This window comes from Archocentrus centrarchus, chromosome 3 (genome assembly GCF_007364275.1).
Source record: "Archocentrus centrarchus isolate MPI-CPG fArcCen1 chromosome 3, fArcCen1, whole genome shotgun sequence".
NCBI classification, from domain to species: Eukaryota; Metazoa; Chordata; class Actinopteri; order Cichliformes; family Cichlidae; genus Archocentrus; species Archocentrus centrarchus.
Genome location: NC_044348.1, coordinates 12,112,330 through 12,140,213, shown reverse-complemented (window position 1 = coordinate 12,140,213; position 27,884 = coordinate 12,112,330). Strand labels below are relative to the sequence as shown.

General features: G+C 38.9%; 1 protein-coding gene across 1 annotated transcript in view; it reads left to right on the top strand.

Moving 5' to 3' along the window:
• gpc6a (glypican 6a) overlaps positions 1–27,884 on the top strand; it is a 145,635-nt gene that overhangs the window by 103,686 nt on the left and 14,065 nt on the right. The window contains 6 exon segments of the mRNA XM_030725049.1: positions 2,841–2,971; positions 5,070–5,120; positions 5,122–5,151; positions 5,153–5,173; positions 5,175–5,216; positions 10,355–10,384. Coding sequence (XP_030580909.1) covers positions 2,841–2,971; positions 5,070–5,120; positions 5,122–5,151; positions 5,153–5,173; positions 5,175–5,216; positions 10,355–10,384 — 305 coding nt within the window.

Sequence of the window (27,884 nt, the reverse complement as noted above, 5' to 3'; positions counted from 1 at the left end):
CAGCCCTCTCTGGTGTGCTCTTTCCTATACTCAGTTATGTCACCGAGCATTTGCAAATAACCTAATGATTCATTTATTACAGCAGCAGAATACCATTAGATTTAGCATCTAGGCTCTGTGCTCATCACTTCTGTGAATATACTACATAGAACACTGGGAAGTGGATGAGCAAATATTGTCCAGAGCCTACAGGTGGGTGCCGGGGTGGTGGTGGAGAGTTCAAAACAACAGGCAGCAATGTGGGGCACAAGTGGCAAATGGGGACATTTTTATGCTTATATAAAGCATTAAATTGGGAGGGTGTTTTTGGTGTTGTGAGAAGGAGCTTGCAGGCTCGTTTCAAGTAATATGAGATGGTGCACCAGGAACTGCCATCATGCGCTTCTAAAAAAAAAAAAAATGTTGCCCTTTTTTTTATATTTACAAAACATCACCACCTTTTTTTTTTTCAAAATAAACTTATAGTATAAGGCCGTCAAATTGTTGAAAAACATAATTAATTAAGCTTCTGGGAACTCCAGACCATCCTGTGGTACAGACATTATTCTCGCCTATGCAGGTGTCCACGGTCTGTAGAAAACTTGGATAAGATAAAGGCTGTCTCAAAAGCTAAGATAAAATTATTTCATTAAAAACCACAGCACTGGGGTTAAAAAAAAAAAGATTGCTAAAAGACGTCAAGTTCCAAGATACATTTTTTGGCAGCACGATACACAATCACTGTATAGCAGGAAACCTCCCTGGATATACACTTACTGCCAAAGACTTAATGAAAACAGGAACAAAGAATCTGCAGAGTATAAGAACACTAAACAAGCAAGGACTTTGTCAAGGAAATATTACATAGCTATATTTTTTCAGCTGGAAGGTTTCAATCGGGGGTTTTTGAAAATAAAATACAACATCTACACTTAAGTAACACAAGAACATGACACAGATGATTTATAGGTGGTGTTGCTGGAAAGGAGGGCAGGCTAAAAATTCACATGGAAATCAAAACTGTGAACATCTAGGAAATATCTGTCTTCTTCACAGGGAAGCGTGCAAGAATCAAAAGGCTGCTAAAATGCCTTAAGACTCATTGTCCTTGTTTTGCAAGCGTGGACTTCGTGGTGGCATTTTGCTGCTCACTCTTACTGACTATAAGAAAATACGAGCTGACCTTAATGTGAAGAAAGTATAGATCAGCCCTGTAGATTGAAGGATTCTGTTAACAGTCGTGAGACTAAACCATGACTGTTTTTTGGAGCCATGAATCAAGATGTCATGTTGTTTGAAAAAAATTTTTCCATTGAAGAGAATGTGATGGCTTAGTCCCCTGATGATTGGTAATCAGTTCATTATTCATTCTTGGAGCATCATTCAGTTGCCCTTTTGAGTCTCAAGATATGATATTCACTGAAAATAATCTGTCCAGATTTAAAAAAAAAAGAAGCAAGCAATCAGAAATGAAGTCAAATGCAAATTTTAAGCAGCTAAGGATTTAAAATCATAACGACACCCTAGATGTTTCTGGAACCACAGAGTCCTGAAGATGTTACTGTTAGCTTGTTTAGCATCCAGGGATTTTTATTAATATGTTGCTTTTGTTAAAATAATAATATTTTTTATAATTTACTATACTGTATATATTTTTATATCATTTAAATATTTACATTATTTTGTATTCACAAAACTTAGGTTAAGGATATTTAATAATTCAACCTGGTTCCTCATGGCAGTTTTGTGATATGAGTCCTCACCTTAAATCTATTCATTCCTGTTTGGTGAGCGCAAATTATTGTTTTAGGTTTTGTTTTTTGTTTTTTTTTTTTTTTTTTTTTTTTTTTTTTTTTTTTTCCTGTTTCCTTTTTTTCCCCCACATTATTTCACATCCCTGAATACAACTTTTTTTTTTTTTTTTTTTTTAATCAGTTTGCACTCACGTGTTCTAATTCAAAGGTAAAGTTAAAAGTATGGAGATGCTGGTGGGGCAGTGGAGGATTATGCTAGTTTGACTTTTACACCAGAGACCCAAGTTTAATTTATATATGACACAATTTTCACACATCATTTGTACCATTTTTTTACGTTATTACTTACAACTAATTTGACCTGATTAATCAAGCTTCCTAACCACAACTACTTGGTTAAGGTTGGGCATTAAAAAACATGGTTTGGGTTCAAATACAAGGGCTGCCAGTCTTTTAAAACTTTGTTTTCTTGGTTGCCATGGTAATGCCTCCCTGCTTTCAATACAAAAAATACATACTTCTGACTTTAATATTTCCTACTGAAATGTGTCACTTGCAAATTCATATTCACGGATATATACAAAAACCACAACAATCCATGTCCCTGAAGGGAAAAAAATAATTTTTTCATGACTATTTCACAAACTGCCAATAACTGACTGCAACTCCATCTATCTGATTCATTTTTTCTACAGAAATTAGTTAAATTCTACTTTAGACATGCAAACACGAGTTCATACAGATAATTTAATAAATCTGGTCTTATGCTAACTGGAGCCATTAACATGTGTGCAGATGCAATGATTTGTTTTCTGTGTGAGTCATTTGTTAGCTTTGAACATTGCAATTTATTTTCTGCTTGATGTAGCATATCCTCCTAAAAAAAAGGGGATGGCAGGTTCATTTTTTCTTCTCAACACACTCTCAAGACAGTCGTTTGTGCTTTTGTTAAAAACCAAGTCCTAGAGCTCAGTACCTTGAGGGTTTTGTTGAAAGCTGATGATGCTCATATGTGCTGTTAACATATTGATATTCACTCATAATGTAGAGCAAATCCATTCGAGTTAAATATTTCTGAACTGACATGTGTCCGCTGTGTTTTGACAGATGCCATGTTGCTGGTGGCAGACAGGCTGCAAGGCCCCTTCAATATTGAAGCAGTTATACAACCAATTGACATCAAGATCTCTGAGGCTATTATGACTATGCAGGACAACAGCATGCAAGTATCAGCCAAGGTACTGTATCCTGAAGTAGTCATGCACGTCTTGACATTGCACTGAAAACAATATTTGATGTGATAAACTGTATTTAAGTTTTTAAGTAGTGTAAAACCACAGCCAGCATTAAAAAAATGGCTCATCTAATATCTCACTGAGGAAATAATAGGCATAATAATTGGACTGTATTAACTGACTTCAACGTATCTATTTCTCATTGCACTATTTTAGTTTTTGTTCATCTGAATCGCCATGATATGAGTGAAAATAATATTCCACTGGATGATGAAATGTAAATATATATTTGGAACCCTGAGGCAAGGTTTTACACACAATCTCCTAAACATCACAATTCCATACTGCTTCTTTAGACAATAAGTACCATTCATCGCGGCTTTTTAGCAACATAAAGAAGCACTCTCCAAAATCATATCGGTCGCAATATGGCACTGAAAACTGTTCACTGTCAGCATTCTCCTTTACATCCACGTCTAAGATCCGAGACAGAACATATTAACGTTTCCGGTATATCACCAAAATTGCGATCCATCTGTGGAGTCCACACAGCACACAACCTCTGGTCTTCACGTTTCCTCTGGATGAATGTATTGAGCCATTCGGAGGTGATTTGTAGAAGACAGATTAACATGCAGTTGAAGCTGCTGATTTTCTCTTTGTCCTCTTTAGACTTCAAATTGCTAATCAGACTTTGGCATATTTTAAATATGAAGTGGCACAATTAGGATATTATCACACAGTGAATAGTTTTGCACTGTCTTTCTTGTCAAAAGGCAGCTCTTTCACCTCGTCATTATTATTCTGATCGTTTCGTTTGGCTCATATCTCCATGCCAGAGTTACAAAAGTCGCTGTGAATTAGACATCCCATTCTCTCCCATATCAAACAGCTGTCAGTGTGCAACTTAACCCCTTGTCAATGCACTTGATGTCTCACTCCTCCGATGCTGTGCTTGTGCTGACAGATTGGACCCAGATAACAATCATTCACATTTTGACCATGCGTAGTCCTTCCCCGAGCTTCGTGTCTTGCTCCTCAAAACCTGTGGAAATCATCTTTTTTGCTTGTGTGATGTCCAAGATATCGGACCTGTAATCATGGTGAAAAATTGCTAAATTTTAGAGAAAAGACATTTCTCTTGTCATGACAGCCATCTTATACATCAGAGTGCTCCATCACATACCGAGCCAGGGGCCAAGCGAACGAGCCAGGGAGGAATGCTAATGAGCTGTGCTGTCCTGGAGTGGTGTTGTTTAGGGCCCTAAAAGCAATCTATTGTTCAAATGAGCCTCTTTGAGCCACACAATCGATAATGTAAGATTCAAGTAATTAACCTCTGCACTTCTCATACCATAAACAATGCAACTTTTGTGTTTAAGAACTTTCCTTTTACCAAAGCCAGTGCTGGTCCAGGTTTGCATTGTTCTCAGGTATTACTTTCTGCTCAGCAGTGTCATACTAAAATTACAAATGCTACAATTCTACATTTTCCTCTGCCAAAATGATCCTATATGCAATTCAGAATAAAAGAAGCCTTTTACTTTATCTCCTCTGTACACTGACAGCCTCATTTCAGTTGTATTTTGTGATAACCAGCATATGACAGAGAATGTCAGATTTCCTTAATTTTATATTTTTCTATAACAATGGCTGAGCAACAACATATCAAGGGGTCACTCCTTTTCTCCCACCAATATCACACTTCATTTAAAAGAGACTCATCACTGATAGACAGCATTGGTTCCAGGCTGGCTCTCTGCAGCTTTACTGTTTCAAATCACAGAGCAGAAATGGTGCTGAGAGCAAATTGACAGAGGGAAAAAAAAATATCAGCGGTAGAGCAAGTACAACTTTTGTGGGATCAAATGGATGTGTAATCTACAAAGTAACAGACTCAGCCCCGGCTCAGTGCAGAGTTTGTGCATCCTCTGAATGCTGACGACTAAATTATTTATCACAGCAAAAGGACACTCTCATCATTATCAGGAAATATTGCATTATTGTTTGCAAAACTGGGCAATTCCCACTTTTTCCCTCTTTTTCCCTTGTGTCTGCCTTTTTCTCTGTGGTAACTTTATATACCTCTCTTCTGTTTTAGGTTTTTCAAGGGTGTGGCCAACCAAAGCCATCAGGAATAGGCAGGTCTGCCGCGGGGCATCTCAGATGTGTTCAGTGCTCGTTTTCAGGCCCTACACCCCTGAAAGAGAGAACCAACCCAGCAGCTGGAACAAGCCTGGATAGACTGGTAGCACAGAGACTAGATAAGATCGCCAATATCTGTCAACCTTGAGTTGAAAATGTAGTTATATAATAAATAACTGTGTGATATAAACAACACTCCAGAGATGACTGAAAGGTGGAATCATTTATGTGGAAGAACTAATGCATTCCTAAATAACCTCTAATATAGGGCTCTGACTTCAAAGCCTAACACATGCTGAAACAATGATAATGATTTCCAATAAAGAAGCCTGAATTCTACCACCATAGTTTGCAGAACATGCTTCCTTTCTCACATTTTTTTCAAAAGCTCAACTGATTTCCACTGTACAGAAGAAGTGCGTTTTTGAAATTTTATATTGGCGGAGGCAGACTTGGTGGTGGCATGCTGATTTAAGGGGTCGCTTACTGGGGCTCATGTTGTCAAAAAGGCCAGAAAAAATAGAGGCTTGTTCTATAGTCCATATATAGCCCCCAGGTGCTGTGTGACTTTCCACTGCTGCTGTAACTCAGAGTTTAAAATATTTCCATTCTTGCACTCGCTGCCAGTGCTTGCAGAAAAATCACAACAGCACATGCTTTTCCACGGTCGCGTTTTTAATGCATATTCTCAGCATGAGCATTATTAGCAGGATAATGCCCAAGCCTTATCCCAGAATTTGTAATATGTTGAGTGAACAAGAGGCTACAAAAGATTCAGCATCCACCCACCAAACTTCAAAATGATGAAAAATCCTAAGACATTAATTGAGGCTACAAAAAAGGTCTACGGAGCCCCGATGCTACTGAAGCACATAGTGTAGGAGGCTGTCAACATCAAAGCTTCACTATAGAGCTGCGCAGAAGCCCGTAAGTTGACACAATGTTAAACCTCACAGCCTCACAGCCCACGACTGAGCAGCTACTGCAATAAAATACATGCTGCTGTGATGTCTCCACAAAAGCCTACTGCGTGTCACATTTTAGACATTGAGATTTACCTGATATTAACTATGCTTTCTGCTTTTCATGTCAACTGAATTATTGTTATGCATGTGAAATAGGTTAAAGGAAAGACTAGAAATGAAACCAAACTCCAGCAATATGCAGAGATAACATGAAGTATGACAAAACTGCTTTCAGATTCTCCCTTATATATCGATATTTACTGGGAATGTTTCACAGTTCCTTGAGATTCCCCACCCCACTTTAAATGACTGCACATGTTAGATGTGTGATATGAATAATTTGACCTCATTTCCACACAGTCTGAGGGTCGTTATACTCTTTGGTTTTCTGTATTTACTCCTCTTCGTGCATCATGGAATCTAATCACACACACACACACACACACACGTCACTGCTGTGTTATTGGTAATAAGTAACGCATTCATGATGCATCCATTTTAGTTGTTTATTAGTGATGTTTAAACCACCATGTGTTTTTACATACATTACAAGTCAAAAGTTTGAACACACCTTCTCATCCAATGTTTTTTTTTCCCCTACATTGTAAATTAATACTGAAGTCATCCAGACTATGAAGGAACACATAAGGAATCGTGTAGTAAACTTGTTGTTTAAACAAACCAAAATATGTTTTAGATTCTTCAAAGTAGGCACCTTTTGCTTTGATTACAGCTTTGCACACTCTTACCATTCTCTCAGTCAGCTTCATGAGGTCATCACTTCACTCTGAGATTCAAATCATCTCAGCTGGGTTTAGATAAGGTGATTGTGGAGGCCAAGTCATCTAACGCAACTCTCCATCACCCTCTTTCTTGGTCAAATAACCCTTACATAGCCTTGAATAATCAGGCCCCATCTTATCTTAAAGATCTCATACAGTAGTACCATATTACCCAAACAGAGCACTTCGCTCTCAGACTGCTGGCTTACTTGTGGTTCCTAGGATACTTAAGAGTAGAATGGGAGGCAGAGCCTTCAGCTTTCAGGCGCCTCTTCTGTGGAACCAGCTTCCAGCTTGGATTCGGGAGACAGACACCCTCTCTATTTTTAAGATTAGGCTTAAAACTTTCCTTTATGATAAAGCTTATAGTTAGGGCTGGATCAGGTGACCCTGAACCATCCCTTAGTTATGCTGCTATAGGCCTAGTCTGCTGGGGGGTTCACATAATGCACTGTTTCTCTCATTCACCTTATTTACTTTGTTTATACTCCACTCTGCATTTAATCATTAATTGATATTAATCTCTGGCTCTCTTCCACAGCATGTCTTTTCTCTCCCCTCAGCCCAACCAGTCGCGGCAGATGACTGCCCCTCCCTGAGCCTGGTTCTGCTGGAGGTTTCTTCCTGTTAAAAGGGAGTTTTTCCTTCTCACTGTCACCAAGTGCTTGCTCATAGGGGGTCGTTTTGACTGTTGGGTTTTCTCTGTATTATTGTAGGGTCTTAACCCACAATACAAAGCGCCTTGAGGCGACTGTTTGTTGTGATTTGGCGCTATATAAATAAAATTGAATTGAATTGAATTGAATTGGAGGTGTGTTTTGGGTTATTGTCCTGTTGAAAAACAAATGATGGTCCCACTAAGCATAAACCAGATGGGATGGCATGGTGCTGTAGAATGCTGTGGTAGCCATGCTTGTTATGTGTGCCTTGGATTTTGAAAAAAATCACCAACAGTATCACCAGCTAAACCTCCCCATACCATCACACTTCCTCCTTCATACTTCACGGTGGGAACTACTGTACACATGTAGGAAACATCCGTTCAACTTTTCTGCATCTTACAAAGTCATGGAGTTTGGAACCAAAAAATCTCAAATTTGGACTCATCAGACCAAAGGACAGATTTCCACTGGTCTAATGTCCAGTCCTTGTGTTCCTTGACCCGAGCCATTCTCCTCCCCTTGTTTTCCTTCCTTAGAAGTGGATTCTTTGCAGCAATTCAACCATAAAGTCCAGATTCACACAGTCTTCTCTGAACAGTTGATGTTGAGATGTGTGTACTACTTGATGGTTTTTGCAACTACACTTGAGGATACTTCCAAAGTTCTTGAAATTTTTCAGATTGACTTCATTTCTTAAAGTAATGATGGACTCGTTTTTCTTTATTGAGTAGTTCTTGCCATAATATGGATTAGAACATTACTCAAATAGGGCTATTCACTGTAAATATAACTAATGGTCTCAAACACATTAAGAGGGCAAGAAATAAACTCTTGACAAGCCACAGCTGTTAACTGAAAGGCATTCCAGGTGACTACCTCACAAATGTGACTGAGAAAATGCCATGATGTGCAAAGCTGTTATCTAAGCAAGAGGTGCCTACTTTGAAGAATCTAAAATATAAAACTCATTCTGGTTTCTTTCACACTTTTTTGCTTATTAAATAATTCCATATATATTTCTTCATAGTTTGGATGACTTTAGTATTAATGCAGACACTTTTTAAAAAATGAAAAACCACAAAATTAGAAGGTGTGTCCAAACTTTTGATTAATACTGTATCTGACAACAGTAAAAACAAAGGAGATTACACTTCCATCCATCTATCCATCCTCTTCCGCTTATCCTGTTCAGGGATGTCCCTCCACCAAGAGATCAGTATGAGAACATACGAGCTTTGTGGCATGGTATGTTGTCCTGCTTGAAGCAGCCTTCAGAAGATGGGCACACTCTGGTCATAAAGGGATGAGCACAGTTAACAACAGTACTTAGGTTGGCTGTGGTGTTTGAACAATGCTCAGTTGGTACTAAGGAGCTCAAGGTTTGATGTGTTGTGTATTCAGAGACACTTCTACTTACCTTGACTGTAACGAGTAGTTATTTGAGTTACTGCTGCTGCCCTTCCTATCAGCTCCTCTGACCTCTGGCATCAACGAGGCATTTTCACCCAGAGAAATGCCACTCACTGGATATTTTCTTTTTTTCAGGCTATTCTTTGTAAACGCTAAAGATGGTTGTGGAGCAAAGTCCTAGTAGATCATCAGTTTCTGAAAATACTGTACTCAGACCAGCCTGTCTGGCACCAACAGTCTGTGACTATCCCCAACGTAATTTGGTGTTCCCACAAACCTTTCATGAATATGTTATATTGCACAACAGTTAATGTTCAAATAAATTCAGCCAGAAGACATAAAGTAATAATAGCAGAATATCAGCTGAAGTGTATGCTCATACAGACTGGATATGATTGAAGAAAAGCTCTTTTTGTTGTGAATTTTTCCTCTGGCCAATCCATTTAGAGGATGTTTCTTTATGTAATCCTCACTCCAACTAGCAAATCCATTTATTAAACGCAGTATTGTCTTTTAAATAAAAGGTACATTTTATAATCTTCTGCTGTGAAGTTGCTCCATGGGATTAAAATGGAAAATAAGCAGGAGCAGAGAAGTGATTATAGGCTGCAGAGTGTATTGTGGCTGTCTTTTTAAGTAGTCTTTACTACTAAATAGCTGTAATTGTTAGAAAGAAACATGTTAAGTATACCACAATGTCTGTATAAAACATGCCCAGAATATTTAAAATGTTATTCTTGAACGCATCACGTCTTTATATGCAGGCCTTCTTTGAAATATCAGCAATATAACCAAGTCCGCGTTTTCTGATTCATCACATACACATCAAGATGTGTGTGAATGGGGAAAAAATCTAAAAGGCAAAAGTACATTTAGAGAAAATCCACTGGTTTTACTCTCTTTAATAATTTATGTTTCCATGCACTCCAGTCCACTGCTCGTAAAACATTTGAAAACTTCTTTCAAGAAAAGGGAGCTGGGTTGTTCAGGAAAACATCTATCCCATCTTTCACTGTACTTGCATTTCACTGTGTATAATATACTTACAGTACAATTAAGTGTGAAACACTTAAGTATTAAACAAGTTGGTATATCGTTACTAAACTGATTGGACTACATTGCATTAGTCCACTTCAGCCTGCTTTCCCACATCAGGCTGCTGTTTGTATGCAGGTTGTGATCCTCGCATTGATCAGACTTGATGGCAGCTGATTTCACACTGGAAAATGTATTGTGAATAAAATGGTTTGAGGTACTCAGTCTCATAGGGTGGTGAATAGAATATTTTAAACAGCACCATTTATCATTTAACTTTTTGCTTCACTAACTAATAGTCATTATTTTGATCCTATTCTCTCTCTCAGTCTCTATTTCTCTGATGTCCAATTAATCGCTTTCTTCTTCATTCTCTGCTGCTCTCAGAGGGCTGTCTGGAGGACAATGCAACACAGTGTAAGCCTTCTATTCCTCCTCTTACATTCACAATGTCATCTGTCTTGTGGTGTTTTAATCAACTTGCCAATAGCACTTCACTTCTCTGCATTATTCAAAGTTGAAATTGATTGCTTGTTTGTGGCAAGTCTGCTTTTTTAGTTTTGCTTGAATTATTTGGGTTTCTCGGTAACTACAATTAAACTATAAGCAGCTGAAACCAATATTTAGAACTGTGTTTCTTTGCATCTTATTTGGTCTAACACGGGTTATATTGGCAGCAGGATGGTTCAGCAGTTGCCCTCCAGCTTTGGAGGGATTTTCTTTTTGGGTTTCCTATATGGTCCTCCCACTGTTAAAAGGGTAGCTCAACTCGATTGGAGACTTTAAATAATTTGCTTGTACTGTAGGTTTGATACACATTAACACTGCTATGACCGTGTTGTGCATGAGTATTCCCTGTTCTTTTTGCTTTTGTTGTGCATGGCTTTTTGGATTCCTTGTATGGGTGTAGACAAGCTATGCAATTATTCGAGTCTTTCAGTATAATTCAGAAGAATCTGAGGGATTTTAAGAAATGTGTACTGTACGGAGCAATAGCTATTGCAGTATTTAATCAGTTGCTGTAGCAAACAGTCATTCAGCAGTCAGCTGCACCACTTTTTGTCATGAGTGTTACATAAATTGCTTGAAACTATGTTGGCAAAAAGTGTAAAACATGATTATTTGTTTTGTCAGATTCGGAAACAAATTCCACATTACTGCCTGTTACATAAGTTCAAGTTCAATGGCCTATGTGTAACTGATTCTTATAGTACCTTTGGATACCCAAAGTTCTGAAAACACGACAGTACGTCAGTACCATGGGTGCTGTAGGCAGCATAAGCACCGAGTAGGGTTGTCAAAAGGATACTAATTGATGCTGAAAATTACTATTGGATTAGATAATCATTTGGAGCAGTATTCATACCAACAGTGGCATTTTTGCCTCCTCCAGCTGACCAATCTTCACACAACCCCTCTCCACACAGGCAGCTAAACAAACACATGAACAGTAGCAACAAACTTGGCAAAGCATTTTAAACACTGACAACGCTGTCTTTATGAAGAATTTTGAGACAACATTGAAGTATCAGAGAGTTATTATGAATATTAACCTGGCCAGGACACACATTCCCATTAGTTGATGAACTATTAGCTGTTACCCACATTATCCATTTGTTATCATTAAGGTAGCAGCTAGCAGCTATGGTAATAATAAAATGATAACATTAGGCAGTTGAGCAGCCAACATTATCAATCCTGTCAGTCTGTAATGTTAATAGACGATGTTACTTTAATAGGATCACACATAAACTTGTGTTTTAAAAGTGTTAGGTTTCTTTTAAAGTCCTGATTTACTGATTGAAGGCAGTGAAAGGTCTAGCAGCATCTAGACAGAAACAGAGACAACTTACCTTAATGACTCCAACTGATGAGCAATGAAAAAATTCTGCACCTTATTTTTGTCTTCTTTTTTTCCTTGGTAAAAATGGTATTGAGTAGCTAGAATTTTCCTTGAGTTTGAAATTCTAGTATGGTGACAACCCTAGTGTGTATACTGTACTGCATCAATATTAGTATTGATTTTATTTAATTAATTATTAATTCATCCATTTTCTTAAGTGTTTATCCAACGTGGGGTCAGTGCTGTTACCGGGTAAGAGGCAGTGTACACTCTAGACAGGTCCCCATTCTACTGCAGAGCAGACAACCATTCACACTCACATTCACACCTGCAGCCAATTTAGAATCCCTAATTAACCTAACGAGCACACCTTTGGACTGTGGGAGGAAGCTGGAGTAACTGGAGAGAACATGTACACTCCACAAAGAAAGGCCACATTTGAACCCGGGACCTTCTTGATATCTGCAGCAGTAATCACAGCAACACTGTGCCACCTACATTAATTATTCAATATATTTATTTGTATTAATAATTGTGATAGTAATTTCTCGTAAAAGTCTCCAAACCTTCAGCAGTTGAAGGTCTCATTGCATTCAGTTTTAGGGTGAATGTCTGAGTCCTTTGTTCACTTCTCTCTCACACTCTGCATGTGATTACAGTCTGATTTGTTAAAGCAGCTGCTGATTACATAATCAGTGTCTGAGACTGACTTTCAGCACACGTTCAAGTCAAGGAACGGTCAAAAGGTGTGGTTTGGTGGCACAGTCTTTGTGTGATTGTACTGGTTTGAAGTAAAAGCGATCAGCTTTACACAGAGCAAAGCATTTAGTAAGTAAATTATTGACTTTAAGGCCCTAAGGCATTATAATGTTGAATTAGTTCTACAATACGTATTGAGTACTCCACTATCTCAACTGCCTCGTTCCTGAACAATTTTAAGCTGAAAGCCTGACTTGGTGGATCAGACTGTCAAAGTCCTAACAGCTGACCACACAGTAGCCCTGACTTGTGTAAGTAAATTCAAATACTGTTTAAAAAATTAAAAAAAAATGCCTGGTGTGTCTTTTTTTGCTTTGTTTGTGAAACATAATTGAGGTGTGACTGCTAAATTCTAATTTACTGATAATGCATGATGTATATTAATGGTACGGCCATGAAGTGTTTTCAATGAAATCTGTCCAGGGCCCATTCATTACTGGGACTGAATGAGATCTTTGTAATTCAAAGAAGGGCTTCTTCTGGAGTCAGCAGGGGCAGATTGACGGTTCTGCTTTATAGCAGTGTTTGTAACTGGAAAGTTATGCTTACCAGTTAGTAATGCATCGTTGTAGAGTCACTGCACCCAGGACATATAATGTAGGCTTGACAACATTAAGACACTAAACATTACAGAAGGAACTGCCCAACAGAAACTTATACTTAGGTCCCTCCATTTTTGTTTATGAACACTTATTTTTGTAGGTTTCACCCACCTTTGGCGGCTGCAATCCAGTGCTGATAGTGTGTGCAGTTCCTGTGATGCAAACAAAAGCCTAAACAAATCTGTATTTAGATTGGGAAATTTGGGGCCAAAAATGCCTTTAAAAACACCTTCCCCGTGCACTTTTGTTTGCTCTTCAGCACCATAAGCATGTACATATACATAAACCCTCCATTCACACAGATTTCAATAACGTACACATGGCCAAACTCCAGAAAGAGTGAGACAAAAAATAACCAGTCTTTCTTTTACACACACTATATATATATATATATATATATATATATATATATATATAAGAGAAAGAATTGCTAAGCATTCTCTGTAACCCCAAAATAACACTGTGGATAAGCACAGCCTCACAGGGCTGCTAGCCTCACTGTGGACTCTTGGCCTTGATTTACAAAGTACTGCCATTAATTTAGGCACATCAATGAGTATAATCAACACACTTGTTTACTCATATAAGCTCAATAAGATCCTCTGTCCAGCAGGTGAAATGTAACGCAGATGCTCTGTGTTCATTAGTCTTCATTAACTGATAAATCCTTTTGCTCAGTGCACACAGCAGTATTTGAGCATAGCATCCACCATGTGTTCCATGTTCACACTCAAGAGGCGGCCGAAAAGGATTGTATTCCTCGAATATGCAACATTTATATTCTGTATTTATTTTGTCAATGATAAGCAGATGTCTGATAGCACAATTCTTACAGAAATGACTTTGTTTAACACTGCTGACCAGACATTACTGTCAGATTCTCCATTCCACAAATGCTTGCCAAAAAAAAAAAGAGAAAATGTGATGGATTTTAGGTGATTCAATTGTTGATTTATTTGACTAAATTCTAAATATTTTGAGCCTCCCTAATGGCTTGTTTGTTGCTGTGCACTGCTGAAATGGGGATGCAGTTGAAAAGAAAGTAAATCAGTCATTAGCAGTGGCCAGGCCTTTCTCCATGCTCCATTTCACATTCTTTTAGCAGAGTGCCAGGACCGGGAAACGATCTGGCAAATGCCATTTTTCTCAGGAAGGAAATGGAGTTAAATAAATGATCAGTGTTTATTTCTTAATCAATCACAGTAATCCAGTGTTGAAAGGCACCACCTATATGTACTTTATTGTGCAACCGTTCTATAGCCACACTATCATGAAAGAATGAAGGGATTTCCAGAGATTTAGCTAAACACACTGTCAATTTGAATGTATGAAAAGAACCGATCTGAGCATCCCTCAGCTTCTGAATGGCAGCCGGCATCACTATTCCCACATGAAAGTTTCTTTCTGCCAGAATAATCAGTCATATAGAAATCACTCCGCCCAGTGCAATTGTAGACACAACTGCCAATTATGACCGATGGTAGCAGAGCCAAATTGGGTAAATCCATGAGTCATGCCATAAAATGGATCAAGTTACAGCCCTAATGAAATTCTGGCATGTAATGCAGATCTGTTCTCTACAGTTTTTCTCTTTTATAGCCTGTGCAGATCAGCAGGCAAAAAAGAACAAGTGTTAAGACCAGTTAATCGCACTGGCATGCTAATTCGTAAAACTGGGCATGCTGAGCTAATGTTTTAGAAGCAGTAACAACCAAAGGGCTTGAGTGCTATTGGGGTTTCTAAATTCTATTTTAGATTATGCTGACAGAGATCTGGGGGGAAAGAATCCCATACATTGCAGTGTTTATACTCTTATGAGCTTATGATGCTCATCATACTGGCGTTTTAAGCGGGACATAATGTATGCATGCCTACAGTTTGCAGCATAATATCATCTACTAAATCAGTTAATTCCAGTTCAATTAAGGCTTTGTTTTATTCAGATGGTCACACGTGTTGCAGATAGGGACATCAGCTTACTGGATTTGACCTGAGAAAAGTGAAATCCACTGATTGATGATGTACCTCAGTTCAGCTCTATTTTTATAGGATTGTGTATGTGGGGAGAAACCACACAGCTACACAAGATTTTCTTTGCTACTGTCAGTCTTTTTTCATTGAGTTCTCCAGTAAAGGAAGGGCTCTTGAGTTCAAATTAAATTAAGAACTAAGCTCGAAAACCTTTAGCCAATCCGACATCTCGTTGGGCTGTTTTAAATCTTCATCTGATACCTATTAATGAGGAGTTCCAAATAATGGGATGGTGTGAACTGGGTTGTCTCGGGATTACCCTCTATGGCTATATAGAGGGCAATGAATTCAACTGTCCAGAGATAATTCTGCCTGTCAAAAGAGATGAAAATCTGACAGTGATTGATGTGTAATCAACCATGCTCGCTCAACAGAAACCTGTCTCACACAATGAATTAGGATTAATGAACATGGACAGACTCAACAGATCAATGTGGCCACCTTCTAACTCCTTAGTAAAGGAGTTTCCATTGCACTCATTCCTTTGCTTCACCTGTTCTAATTCAGCACGGCTAATTTGGGATAGTTTGCTCTTTTATTTCATGTATAGTTTAAGTTTTATGTCTTGCTTCTTTCTTATGCTAAGTCCAATTGAGCAATTGCCCAACGACGTCTGTATTCTTCACATTAAGCAGTCTTTTCTCCAATACTTTTTCACTTTGCCAAGTTCCCAGTGCAAGCACTAAATGATGCATCATTGACCGTGTATTAAACGGTGAAATATTTTCCTTGTCTGTGGTGGTTTGCATTTTTAATGCTCCCAATTTCACAAAAACACACAGTTGAGCAAAAATATAGCTTGAAAGAAAGACTAGTTTGCAGAACTCTCTGTTCAGTGTGCTTGTTCTGCTGGAGGAGGGGGGAAAAAAAAGAAGCTAGACACCTATTGTGGTGGACAGCTGGTTGGGAAATGTGCACAGTATGGTGCGTGCTGCAGGGAGATACTCCAGTAAATTACAAAACCATGGTGATGTTTTGTTATTTGCTGGTTTCCAGCTACTCTGCCTGAGTTATTTGCAAGCTCTTCTGGGCTTTTGCTGCTCCCTGTTCTGGGAGCTCTTTACAAATCTTACACTACAGTGCAAGAGCACTGTATGATATTCTACTGACAGAATCAACAGAGTTCAAAATTCTTTGACTGAGAGAGTGCAAAAACTTCTGCCAGATTTCCAGTCTCACCCAAGAACTACAATGAGATCAGTGACACTCTTTCAAATCCAGATGTGAAAAATGTGTTTGCTGTGTCAAGCAAAACTGAGGAGGTAAGATGAGCAACAATTTTAAAAAAGTATTTCTTATAAAAAAATACACAATAAAAAAAACAATTGTGGACAGTTAGTTCTGAAGTTTCCTAGAATTTAATGAACAATCAATCTAGTGACTGAGGGAAAGGCACTGTAAACAAACTACTATGAATTTCTTTTAAAGCACCCTGGTACAGTACTGTACTGTACCATTAATATATTTTAATCAAGCAATTTAATATTGGGGGAAGTCACTAGAAAAGTTTGAAAGGTTAGTTTTTTTTTTGTTTTTTTTTGTTTTACTACTCACACCCTTTCAAAAAAAAAAAGGGACATGGAACCTTTCTAGCCAGCTCCTTTTAACCAAACCAATTTTACTGGAACAGTAATTAATATCCGGTATTGGTAATCAGCCAGACTGTATAACTGCAAACCACCAACAAGCTTTTTTGGATTTTGTCCACTTAATGACTCTCCACCACCGTGCCCTGCTCTAAAATCCTCCTCCACCTCCTTTTCTGCACCAGGTTTTGTTTCTATATTGCTGCTGTACTGTTATATCAAAGGCTTCAATACATTTGATGCAGTATTTTTCATGGTTGAATGCATTTCACTGCTGGCACAAAGTTTCGTTGCATTTTTGACTGGAATAAAATCACAATAAAACCTCTTGTCCCCACCCCACCCCACACCCCACCCCCACCCTTCATCATGTTGCATCCTTCATCTAGCTCACCTCCCTTTGTGTATTTGTCATCATAAGATTGCAAATGTCAGTCTGGCATTGCAGTATTACTTGGAATAACAACTCTGATAATACTTGATACTGATGAACCACTGCCTAACTCTTAATATCTTTCCCTTGTGTCTTATATGCATGCATATGCAGAAAACAGGTTAATTAACATGCTGCTACTGTACATACAGCATGTTATACATAAAGTATACTGTAGCACTTTCAGTCTGCTGATTAATTAACTGGTCATTAGACTCTGTCATATAACAGTGATTGAAAATTTCCTTGTAATCTAACATCTGTGCTGCCATTTTTCAAGACCAGTACCATCAAAGACGCAAAATGTCCATGAGATAAACAGTGATCTATCATAGATCATTTATTCATTCATATCTCCTCGCAATAATGAAGAAAGCTCAACCTCTCCTGTTCTCTACACATCATCTTCATTTTCAGTATAAATGAGAATTTCCCAACTCGAGCTAAATTTGGGCACAAACTGCTCAGCTAAACCTGGCTGCTTTGCCCTCTGAGCAGTCTGTGTGTTTGTGCCGCCAGAAAGTCGCAGCATTTATTGGAATCTGCCTCGGCTCCAGCATCTCCTCTCATCATCAGGCTGTTTAGCCCACTACTGTTTCCCTTGACATTGTGTGGTTATCACTCCTGCCTAAAGGTAGAAGGTGTTTACCTTGATTTAACACTGCAGAGCCTTGTGAGCTTAACTCATCTACATAGGTTGGCAGGCAAGCTGAAATAAACCAGTGTGGCCAAGAAAATCCTATTTAGCGCATTATTCAAAGCACTGAATCACAAAATGCAGGGCCATTGTGTTTGAAGTAAGCTAACCCAATTGCTGTGAGCATAACAAGAAAGTGACCATTTGTGCTGCTTCTCTTTGGAGATTTTCCTACTTTTTCAAAGCCCATCTTTGCTATGCTTTATATAATTTAAATCCCCCGGTGCAGACTGGTTCAAGCCACAGTACCATTAGCTGGTTCCTGGTGGTGTCCATGTGACCTAGAAACTACAGGACTTTAAGTGATCCTGCAGGATATCCTTGCATATTTATCAAGGTTATATAACACATTTTTGGTGAAGATTGGTCAATACACACATTCCTTCCAGCAGTATCTCTTCTATTTGTGTAATAAATATTTAGTATAGTGCATGAAGTATGTTCTAAGATGACTAAAGTTTTCTGTGTTTAATGTGTTCACTGGGCAAATAAGGTAAAGCTAGATGGTGGCTATAAGTGGTTGTGTTATTAAGGTCTCCTAGAGTTTTTGACAAATTGATGTTTTGAAAGTTTACTAGAGGATAGAGAGGGTGACTGGATGTTAAAGTATGATTTTAAAGTGGTTTTGAACAATAGTTCTCCAGACCTTCTGAAGGTCTTTAAACTTTTTGGGGGATATTGGCTGCTTTTTCACTCATTTTCAGTCCAATCTCTGTACCCGACCATTTTCAGATTCTCCACATAAGTTAACAAAAAGAGAGTTTTGCATCTTTAGGCACAGGATACTAGCAGCCTGTTACTAAAGCATATCATTTGTTCCCATTTGATTAGTTGAAACCCTGAAAAATACCAAAGATAACCCAGTTTGACAGGCATGAAATAGAACTTTTGCACCAACAAGGTGATTCTCAAAGTGCTATAGCCAAAAACTTGACTTATGTCAGCATGGTGTGCAGTGTGTCCTTAAAAAAATCAGAGAAAACTGGACAAGTTGAGGACAAAAGAAGTGGCAGGTCTAAAAAAACAAGTATCTACAGCAGGTGAGCAATATCTGAAAGTCCTTAATAAGCAGGGGGAAAAAATCCAACAAAGACCTGACTCAGGACTTGAGAGATGCATCTGGGCCTTCAGTTGATCCATCCATTGTTCACTGAAGCCGCATCAGAAATGGTCTCAGTGGAAGGGTGGCTGTCAAGAAGCCATTCTCAAAGAAGGGAAACCGGGATGGATTGGATTGTCCTCCCCAGAGCCCGGACCTCAACATTATTGAAGCAGTGTGCAATCATCTTGACAGAGAACGGAACAAAAGGCAGCCAACATCCAAAGAAGAGCCTTGAATGTCCTTCAAGGAGCCTGGAGAATTATTTCTGAAGACTGCTTAAAGAAATTAAGAGAACACTTGTTTAAGAGAGTTCAGGCTATGTTGAAGAGTAAAGGTGGTAAAATATACCAAATATTGACTTTCAGTCATGTTAGAAATTAAATGTTTTTGCCTTATAAACTGCATTTCCATGTATGCTTGCACGTGTTTCAATATATATATTTCCTATTTTCCTAACAAAATATAAAGAACTGAGGGTATCTCAAGACCTTTGCACAGTACTGTGTGTTTTGCATTAAGGGAGAAAAGTAAAATTGTTATCAAGCACTAACTCAAGGAAAATTTGTAAGAGAAACAATTCTAAGATTCTTGAATTCTCTTGTATTTTATTTTATTTTTTGTCTGAATAATTCCAACAGATAAAAGATTGAGCCGCCCTGTCTTGAACCAAAGAGTAGAACAACTGACCCAGATTTCCTTTAAGATCAGTCAGTACCGGCATAATCCCATTATAAATTCATTCCTTAATATTAGTCTTAGTTACTTCGAGAGGTGCATTGATAAAGGGGCTTTTCCCCCCACATCAACATGTTTACTTTGATTTAAAGTTGCCTGCCTCCCAAGTTTAAAATATGCAAGGGATCTGAACTAATTTATTCCATGAAGTTGGTTTAGTAACTTTACGTCACAGAGAGGCATCTGTTTATAAAGGTGTTTTTTGTTTTTTTTTTTCCCCCAAATGGTATGTTTACCCTTGGGATAGGACACAAAACCAGCTGCGTATGAAACTTCCATCTGTGCTTACATTAGTCAGGTCACGGTTTGTTTAGCATGAATGTGCTGTACTAAAACTGCTCAGTGTCTGCATCATTTGAGGTCCATTTTTTCTACTTTATAGTAATGTGAATTAAACACTTTCCAGTGTATATAGCACAAAAATACCTCATAGAGCATACATTACAATGATATTAAAGTAACCAGTAAGAGCTTTATGGAGTCAGGTTATATTGTGACATGTACACTTTATTAAAAACAAGTTATTTGAGTTAAGTATTTATACAGTCTGGGTTGGAGTTTTTTATTCTGCATTGGTCAGTTTTTAAGGAAACAGAGGAACACTTCAAATCCGAAAGCCTCTAGCAGTTCACAGGTGCATTGTAAACATGCATTTGGTATTATTATTATGGTGGAACAACCCTGTTTAGTGTGTAATCTCCTGCTGCTGCATCTGCTATGGCTTTAATTGTTTAGTTACAGCAGGGTTTTGTCCTGGACTCTTTCCTGCTCTGAAATTTCAATGCTTTTATACTTAGAGTTTGTAAAAGCAGCCACCTGTAATCCTTACTTCTTCTTTTTTTGTTTTTCATATACGTGTTTTATATCAGTTATCTTAGGTCTGTTCTCCCATTGAAGCTAAATTCTGAGAATCTATACGTCAACTGTATGAGCTTTCTGACCGATATTACAGTAAGTACAAAGTAATTTCTATTTGAAACAACTACTGGACATAAGATTACAGAAATAACAAGTGTGCACAAACACGCACACAGTGCTGTAAAGTACACGATGGCTATTGGATAAAGCTGTTGTCATGGGGGAAGTTGCATTGTGCATGCTAACTACTGTATAGCTGCTGCCTGTTGCTGGAATTAACAGATGTGTGGGATATTTCATTATGCTTACAGAACCCCCGCTAATTGTGTAATTAGCTGTGTACATAATCAGGAAAAGGATCAAAATATTACGTTAACAAGTTCACCTGTTGTGAAAGTCACAGCAGTAATAACTGGGATATTTAGCTTATTTAGAAATGACCAATAGCTGCCTTATTTTTACAGCCGCTGAAACACGTTAAACACCTAATGATGAGATGTGCGTATTTACATTAACTTCATCAAAGTCCTTGGGTTTCCATCCAGAAGGTAATGCAGTGTTATTTCAACTCTAATGCCATATCACTTTGACTAGAAGCTGCATTAAAAGATGAGATGACATCTTAAGGAGAGTTCGTGCCTTAAGTTCCTGAAAAATGCTGCTCTTTTTGTCCTGCTAGAATCCCGTTTCCATAAAGGAAGAATGTTGATCAGCTTCATCTGTTTGTGGTAACTGCTCTTTCAGTTTAAAATGAAAACCAAACAACTCTGAGGCTTCTAGACCCTCTCACTCCTACAGCAACAAGGATGGACTCTCCTCTTCTTTCCGTTCACCTCTCACAGTCTAAGTGCAAAACATATTTAAAATTCTCCATGTAATGGTGAGAGAGTTGCAGGCTCTTGAAAGATCATAGATATCGCGATGTGCAGTTGTTGCCTTGACCCTCTGTGCTTGTCATAGCATGAGCCAGTTGGAAAATTCTGCCTCTGAGTACCGTGGTTAGTATCTAAGCATCTTCACCATTCAAGCCATACATTCTGATTATCAGTGATTCCACAGATAGCAACAGCATATTGTGGTGGATAAAACCATATTCCTTATAATGTGCAAGCTTCTTTTTCTTATAGTTTTTGAATATGAATCAATTCTTAGACTACAAATTTTTTTAATGACTTTCACCTTAATCCACAAGCCTTATGAATGCTTTAAGTCAAACATTTTTCATATGCACATGTCTCTCTGGCTATTAACTAGGGATCCCAGTGCCACTTTTTTAACTGCCAAATCAATAAGGAGAGATCATTTGAAAGAACTGGACATGATTTATTGAAGTACAGAGTTTGAGTAATAAACTATTTGGTGAGGGGACTCCAGTGAAGTTACATAGCACAGCGGAGTCCAACAACGGTAGGAAGTAGGACAGGACCCCCCCCAGAATCTAGATGCTGGTCGCTGGGAAGCAGATGGAGACTTAGATGGGTGACCAGGATGAGGTGGAGATGGGGAGGAGGCGGGTCGAGAGAATGAGAATGAGTTTTAAAGCGCACAGAACTGAGGCTCGCAGAAGGGGGGGGGCGAGAAAATTATTGGGCCACAGTGATGACGACAGAATTGAGTTCAACAGCGTGGTAAAGCAGAAGGGATTTAAATAAAAGACTAGAAGCCCGAGCGCCCAGGAGCGCAGGCAGACGAGTGAACACGGGTCTTCCTTATTGAACTTGCGCACGAACTTCATTATAACTATCAGTGAAAAAAACAGTCCAGAGTATTACTCTGATTGCTACATTCAATTTGCCATGCCTAATTCATTTAATTAAATGCATTATTAAATAGCCTTAATAAATACATGTAGGTGGTGTTTGCATAGATTTAAAATTACCAATAATCTAAGCCCATAGGCTTGAAAACTCCTGTAAATGATTGTTTTTTAAAATTAAATATTTATGACTAAATAAGCAATAATGGTAATACATGCAAAAGCGTGTGTGTTGTGTTGATCAGATTTGATTAAGAGCAGCCCAGCAACGGAAACCAGCAACCCACAACTGCTATCGCATTTGCATTCATATTGCCTAATTTGGATTGGTGCATAGAAGTAAATGATGTCATGTTTTTCTAACTGAGCAAGTCCTTGGACAATTAAGGAAAACTCTCAGGTGAAATATCCTTACATTGTGACATGATTATGTGCCCATAAAACTCATACTGTACTAAAGTGAGAAGCTGGCTGAGAAAATGTGCTTTGATATATTGCATTTAACTTCAAACATCCAGGAAATCATCAGGTGTGATTTTGTCTCAGCCGGACTGATTATTGTTTCCTTGTTGATATTTTAAGGTAGAGCATTTCTAGATCGCATCTATAGTTGAGAAAGCTGCAGCCAGACATCTCACTGCATCTACAATGTGGAAACACATTATCTCAATTTTAGCTCTCTGACGCGGGCTCCCTCTGAAAATCTGTATTGATTTCAGTTCTATTGATAGTATTTAAAGCACATTCCGGGCTTTTAAATCGGCATGAGCCTAAGCAAACCCTCAGATCATCTTACAAAGCCCAATATGATTGTGTAAACTCAGATAAAGGGATGCTGGCACTGTAATGAGAAGGCAGAGGTGCGCCCCAGTATCCTATTTATTTAAAACTTCATCTTTTTTAAGCAGTCATTGAGTAAAATTTCTCTGATTTCACTGTTTTACCATATAGTGTTCATGTGTTCTTGTTTTAAAGATATTGACTTCTTGCTTTTTCTTATTCATTCTTCATAAAAAAAAACAAAAAAAAAAAACTGTGTGTTGTGTGAGTCATTTGAAAAGAGGGACAAACTGGTGTTGTGTGTTTTGATTGTGATTGATGCTTTCTGCTCAGAGTGACTCATAGTGAGTCAAAGTGGGGTTTTTTGTGAAATCGATTAAGATTGGCTTTGTTAATGGTGCATGTGTGTGCTCGGGAAGGGAATCACACTTGTTAACACAGAAAGCAGAAACAAAGCAGGGGCCAGTCACACTGTTTAATCCTTGCTTCAGCGAGCTATAACTCTGCTCCCCATCTGTATGGAGCACTTCACGGTGACAAGCAAGCACATATTAACAGAAATATGGGCACCTACTTTTAGCGCTGATCGTATTTCAGGGCTATATGCCTGTGATATCCTGAGCCAACAAATGCAACACAACAAACAAGCAAATAAAGGCTGCTTCTGTGTTTAATAAGGCTGCACTGCCTCTATCTACAGTCAGTTCTGTGTCTGAAATTTGGAATCGAAGCTGGTGGATCTGACCTGTGAAAGTCCTAATTAAAATTACTGAACCTGAATTAACATGCATTGCTGGAGTCTGCCCTACTTGCTACATGCGCTGAATGCTCATCAGCCACTTGACACCACTTCCAAGATTCAGCAAAACCAAGGGAAGGCAGGTTAGAATAAAGCTTAGTTATTTAATGGAATCGAGGTCCTGTTTGACATTTGGTGGAAGCTTGTGGCGTCGACGTGGGCTTCATATCACTAGTTTTGAATGAGTCAGTGATTTTTATTTTAAAAAAATCATGCTGAGACGCTTATCTTCATATGTAACTCTCTGTAACATTTTCAGAATTAAACTGTTAACCTTGAAATTAATCACTGGAGCATTTTTCCATTTTAATATTTTATCATATGTTAAAAGAGTTGGAAATTGAGGTTATCAGTCTTCCTCTACATGCTACCAGTTAAGGTAGACTTTTGTGGAGGCACTACAAATCTGGCCTATTTGAAAAGGAGAATTCATTGATTATTAACGATGACTGTCGGCCCTCTCAATGCACATTTAGTGAGTTTAATATCAGGTCAGACATTCAAGGTGAATACAGGCCTTGGAACCTTTGCTTGATAGCTAATAATAAAATTACTGCATCTTCCAATGCATTCTTGCTCCAAACTCATCTCATACTGACCTATTGTAGGGTCTTTACCTTGGAATACAAAGTGCTTTGAGGTGTTGTGAATTGTTAGTATAAAAATCTGCAACCAGCCTTAAAAATGACACCAAACGGGTGCCCGCTGATGCCTAAGGGTCCTGACCAAGCCTAAAGACTTAGTAGTGAGAAAGGGTTGCAAGAGACTTGCTATAGTTTTTGTTTTTAGATACCACTGATATTAGTCAGGGTGGCATTACAGTTTGCCTAGTTTGCCTGCAATTTTTCATGATATGGTGAACTGTCTAACTTTAAACATTTGATTTGTTTTCTATGGTTTATCATGAATAAAATATGAGTTTATGAGATTTGCATTTTACACAACTTGTCCCAACTTCTTTGGAATTGGAGTTGTATTTTGCTGAGTGAGACGTGTGTTGACTTAACTGTGGCTGACAAAACATCACAGATATGAGTCAGTTTTTCGCTGTTTGTTATAAATCAAGCATAATCTCATTTAACTTAATATAAGGTTGTGACTTTATGAAATGATTTCATCCAACTGATATTGTTGCACATAAAGATGTCAAATATATATAAGAAGTATTGTTACACCCATTTTTTTTAATGGATGCAAGCCACAGATACCCTCCAGGATGTGCAGCCTCCATGTGGCTGAACTAACACCTAATAAATAAATAAACCTGAACATGATAACCTTGATCAATTATTGCAGGACTGCTAATTGTGTTAGATTGCAGCTGTTTTATCAGCGCATGCTTAAGAAATCGAATGTGCAATCGACACATGTTAATCACTGTTGTGAGTGATGTAGTTTTGAACCTACCAGTGATATTATCAGTTATTTAAAGGTTCTTGTAAAGCCGCACAGCAGCAGCAACCTCTGGGCTCCCAGTGAGCCGTAGAGAAATGCTGAAGGTTCAGCAGCATCTAATCTCGCAGCTGCAGCATAGATGTGCGGTGAAGGCAGCAACCATTCTAGCTGGAGTCAAACTCACTGCCCTCGGCACTCATGTAAAGACTCGTGGTTAGGTTTTTGTCTTCACAATTTGCCCTTGGTACAGTGTGGCTTTGTGTGCTTGTGTGTATGTTTGCATTTATTTATTCATGAACAAGTGTTTGTTTACTGCTGTATCTGTGCAGTTGAAATGGCTGTACTGAGCTGAACTTTAGACACTGCTTATGTAGACTGTACATAGAAAACACCACTTTAAACTTCCATAAGCATTCACTTCAAAACGAATCAGAAATGAATTTATTTACATATGTGTGCGCATGATCCTTCCTTCCTTTCTCCAGTCCACCTGAAATACTCCTTCTTGCACCGTATCAATATCACATTACTGTTGTTAAATTTTAAAGTTTGAGCAAAATAACCAGGCACATTGCGATCTGATCCATATTTTGTTGTCAGTGCCAGGACGCTGTGGGCTATTGTGAATCAGAGCCACACCAGCATGTGTTAAACCTAACCAGCTTTGGTGTCTCCATGACAGGATTACCACATCAAATATGAGGGCAGTCTCCTGCAGTGGCATCCTGTTGGTACAGGCCCTTTCATGTCCTGTTAAGACCCAAGGCTTCACTGTATACACTTCTCTCAAATCCCCAGTGTAACAAGGACATTATGAGGGTTCGTGTGTGTGTGTGTGTGTGTGTGTGTGTGTGTGTGTGTGTGTGTGTGTGTGTGTGTGTGTGTGTGTGTGTGTGTGTGTGTGTGTGTCCGCACATAAGTTCATATGCTGGTGTGTGTGTCCCCTCACTAGTTTGTATTTTTTTAATGTATTATTGTTGTCCAAAACAAGAGAGAAGCACTTCAGTTTTTTGAATTAATCATGTTTTTCAGAGTAATATTTTTCATAATTCTCAGAATCCTGATGTTGTGGACAAATATGCAGGATGCCTGAATAAGCTTTGGGTGATAATTATTCACTGAAGTCAGAGGTAAAGCTGTGTGTTTAGTTTGTGAAGAGCAGAGTGCTGTTTTCAACTATTACAATCTGAATTACCATTATGAGACTAATGCGGTGCTGGAACTGGCATCTGAAGATTTGCCAGCAAAGATGCAAAAGCAATAAGGACTGTTTTTACCAAGCTTTACACAGAAATGGCAAAAAAAAGTAAGCCTGGGCACCTGGGTGGCTTAGTGGTGAAGCCGGTGACCACATACACACGCCGCGTTGCGGTGCGGGCGGCGCGGGTGGCGCGGGTTCGCGTCCCGGCCCGTCGCCAATTTGCCCGCATGTCTTCCCCTGTATCTTTTCCCCATTTCCTGTCACTCTCCACTGTAGACAAAAGCTGCTGTGGCCAAATGTGCAAAAAAAAAAAGTAAGCCATTTCTCTGATGGGGAGGTTATCAAAGAGTATTTGGTGGACTCTGTCATGCTATTATGTTCTGAGAATAAAGAATCATTTAAGAATGTGCACTTTTTTATGCAACCCATAACAAGATGGATCAATGATATTGCAGGAAATCTGGAGCTTCGTTTGAAAAACAAAGCGGGGGGGTCATGCTGGATATCTATACTGATATGGACATGGAAATGTGCTAGGAATGAAAGAATGCAACATTATTTGATGAAAATTAAAATCATTAAGAGGGCTGAATTCAAAGACACCCCAAAAATGAACATGAAAAATGATGCAGCAGGATGGTCCATTAGTCCAGCCTTATACCTAATGGCAGTCAGAGTGCCATTGCCTAGTCTGTAGTGAGGTCTATGCATCTCTCCATATGCCTCCCCAGACCATCACTGACACACCACCACACTGGTTGTGCTGAGGCAGCACAACATTCTCCACGGCTTCTCCAGACCTTTTCACATCTGTCACATGTGCTCACAGTGAACCTGCTCTCATCTGTGAAAAGCACAGGGCCCCAGTGGTGGACCTGCCAATTCTGATATTCGATGGCAAATTCCAATCAGACTCCAAGGTGTCTGGCAGTGAGCATGACAGGGCCCACTAGAGGACGCTGGGCCCTCAGGCCACCCTCACCAAGTCTGTTTCTGATTGTTTGATCACACCAGTGGCCTGCTGGAGGTCATTTTGCAGAGACAGTGCTCATCCTGTTCCTCCTTACACAAAGGAGCTGATAACGGTCCTGATGGTTTAAGGACCTTCTACCATCCTGTCCAGCTCTCCTGGAGTAACTGCCTGTCTCCTGGAATCTCCTCCATACTCTTGAAACTGTGCTGGGAGACACAGCAAACCTTCAGGTAATGGCACGTATTGATGCGCCATCCTGGAGGAGCTCGAGTACCTGTGCAACCTCTGTAGGGTCCAGGTAATGCCTCATGCTACCAGTAGTGACACTGACCCTAAAGTAGTGAAAAAATAGAAACGAGGAGGAGGG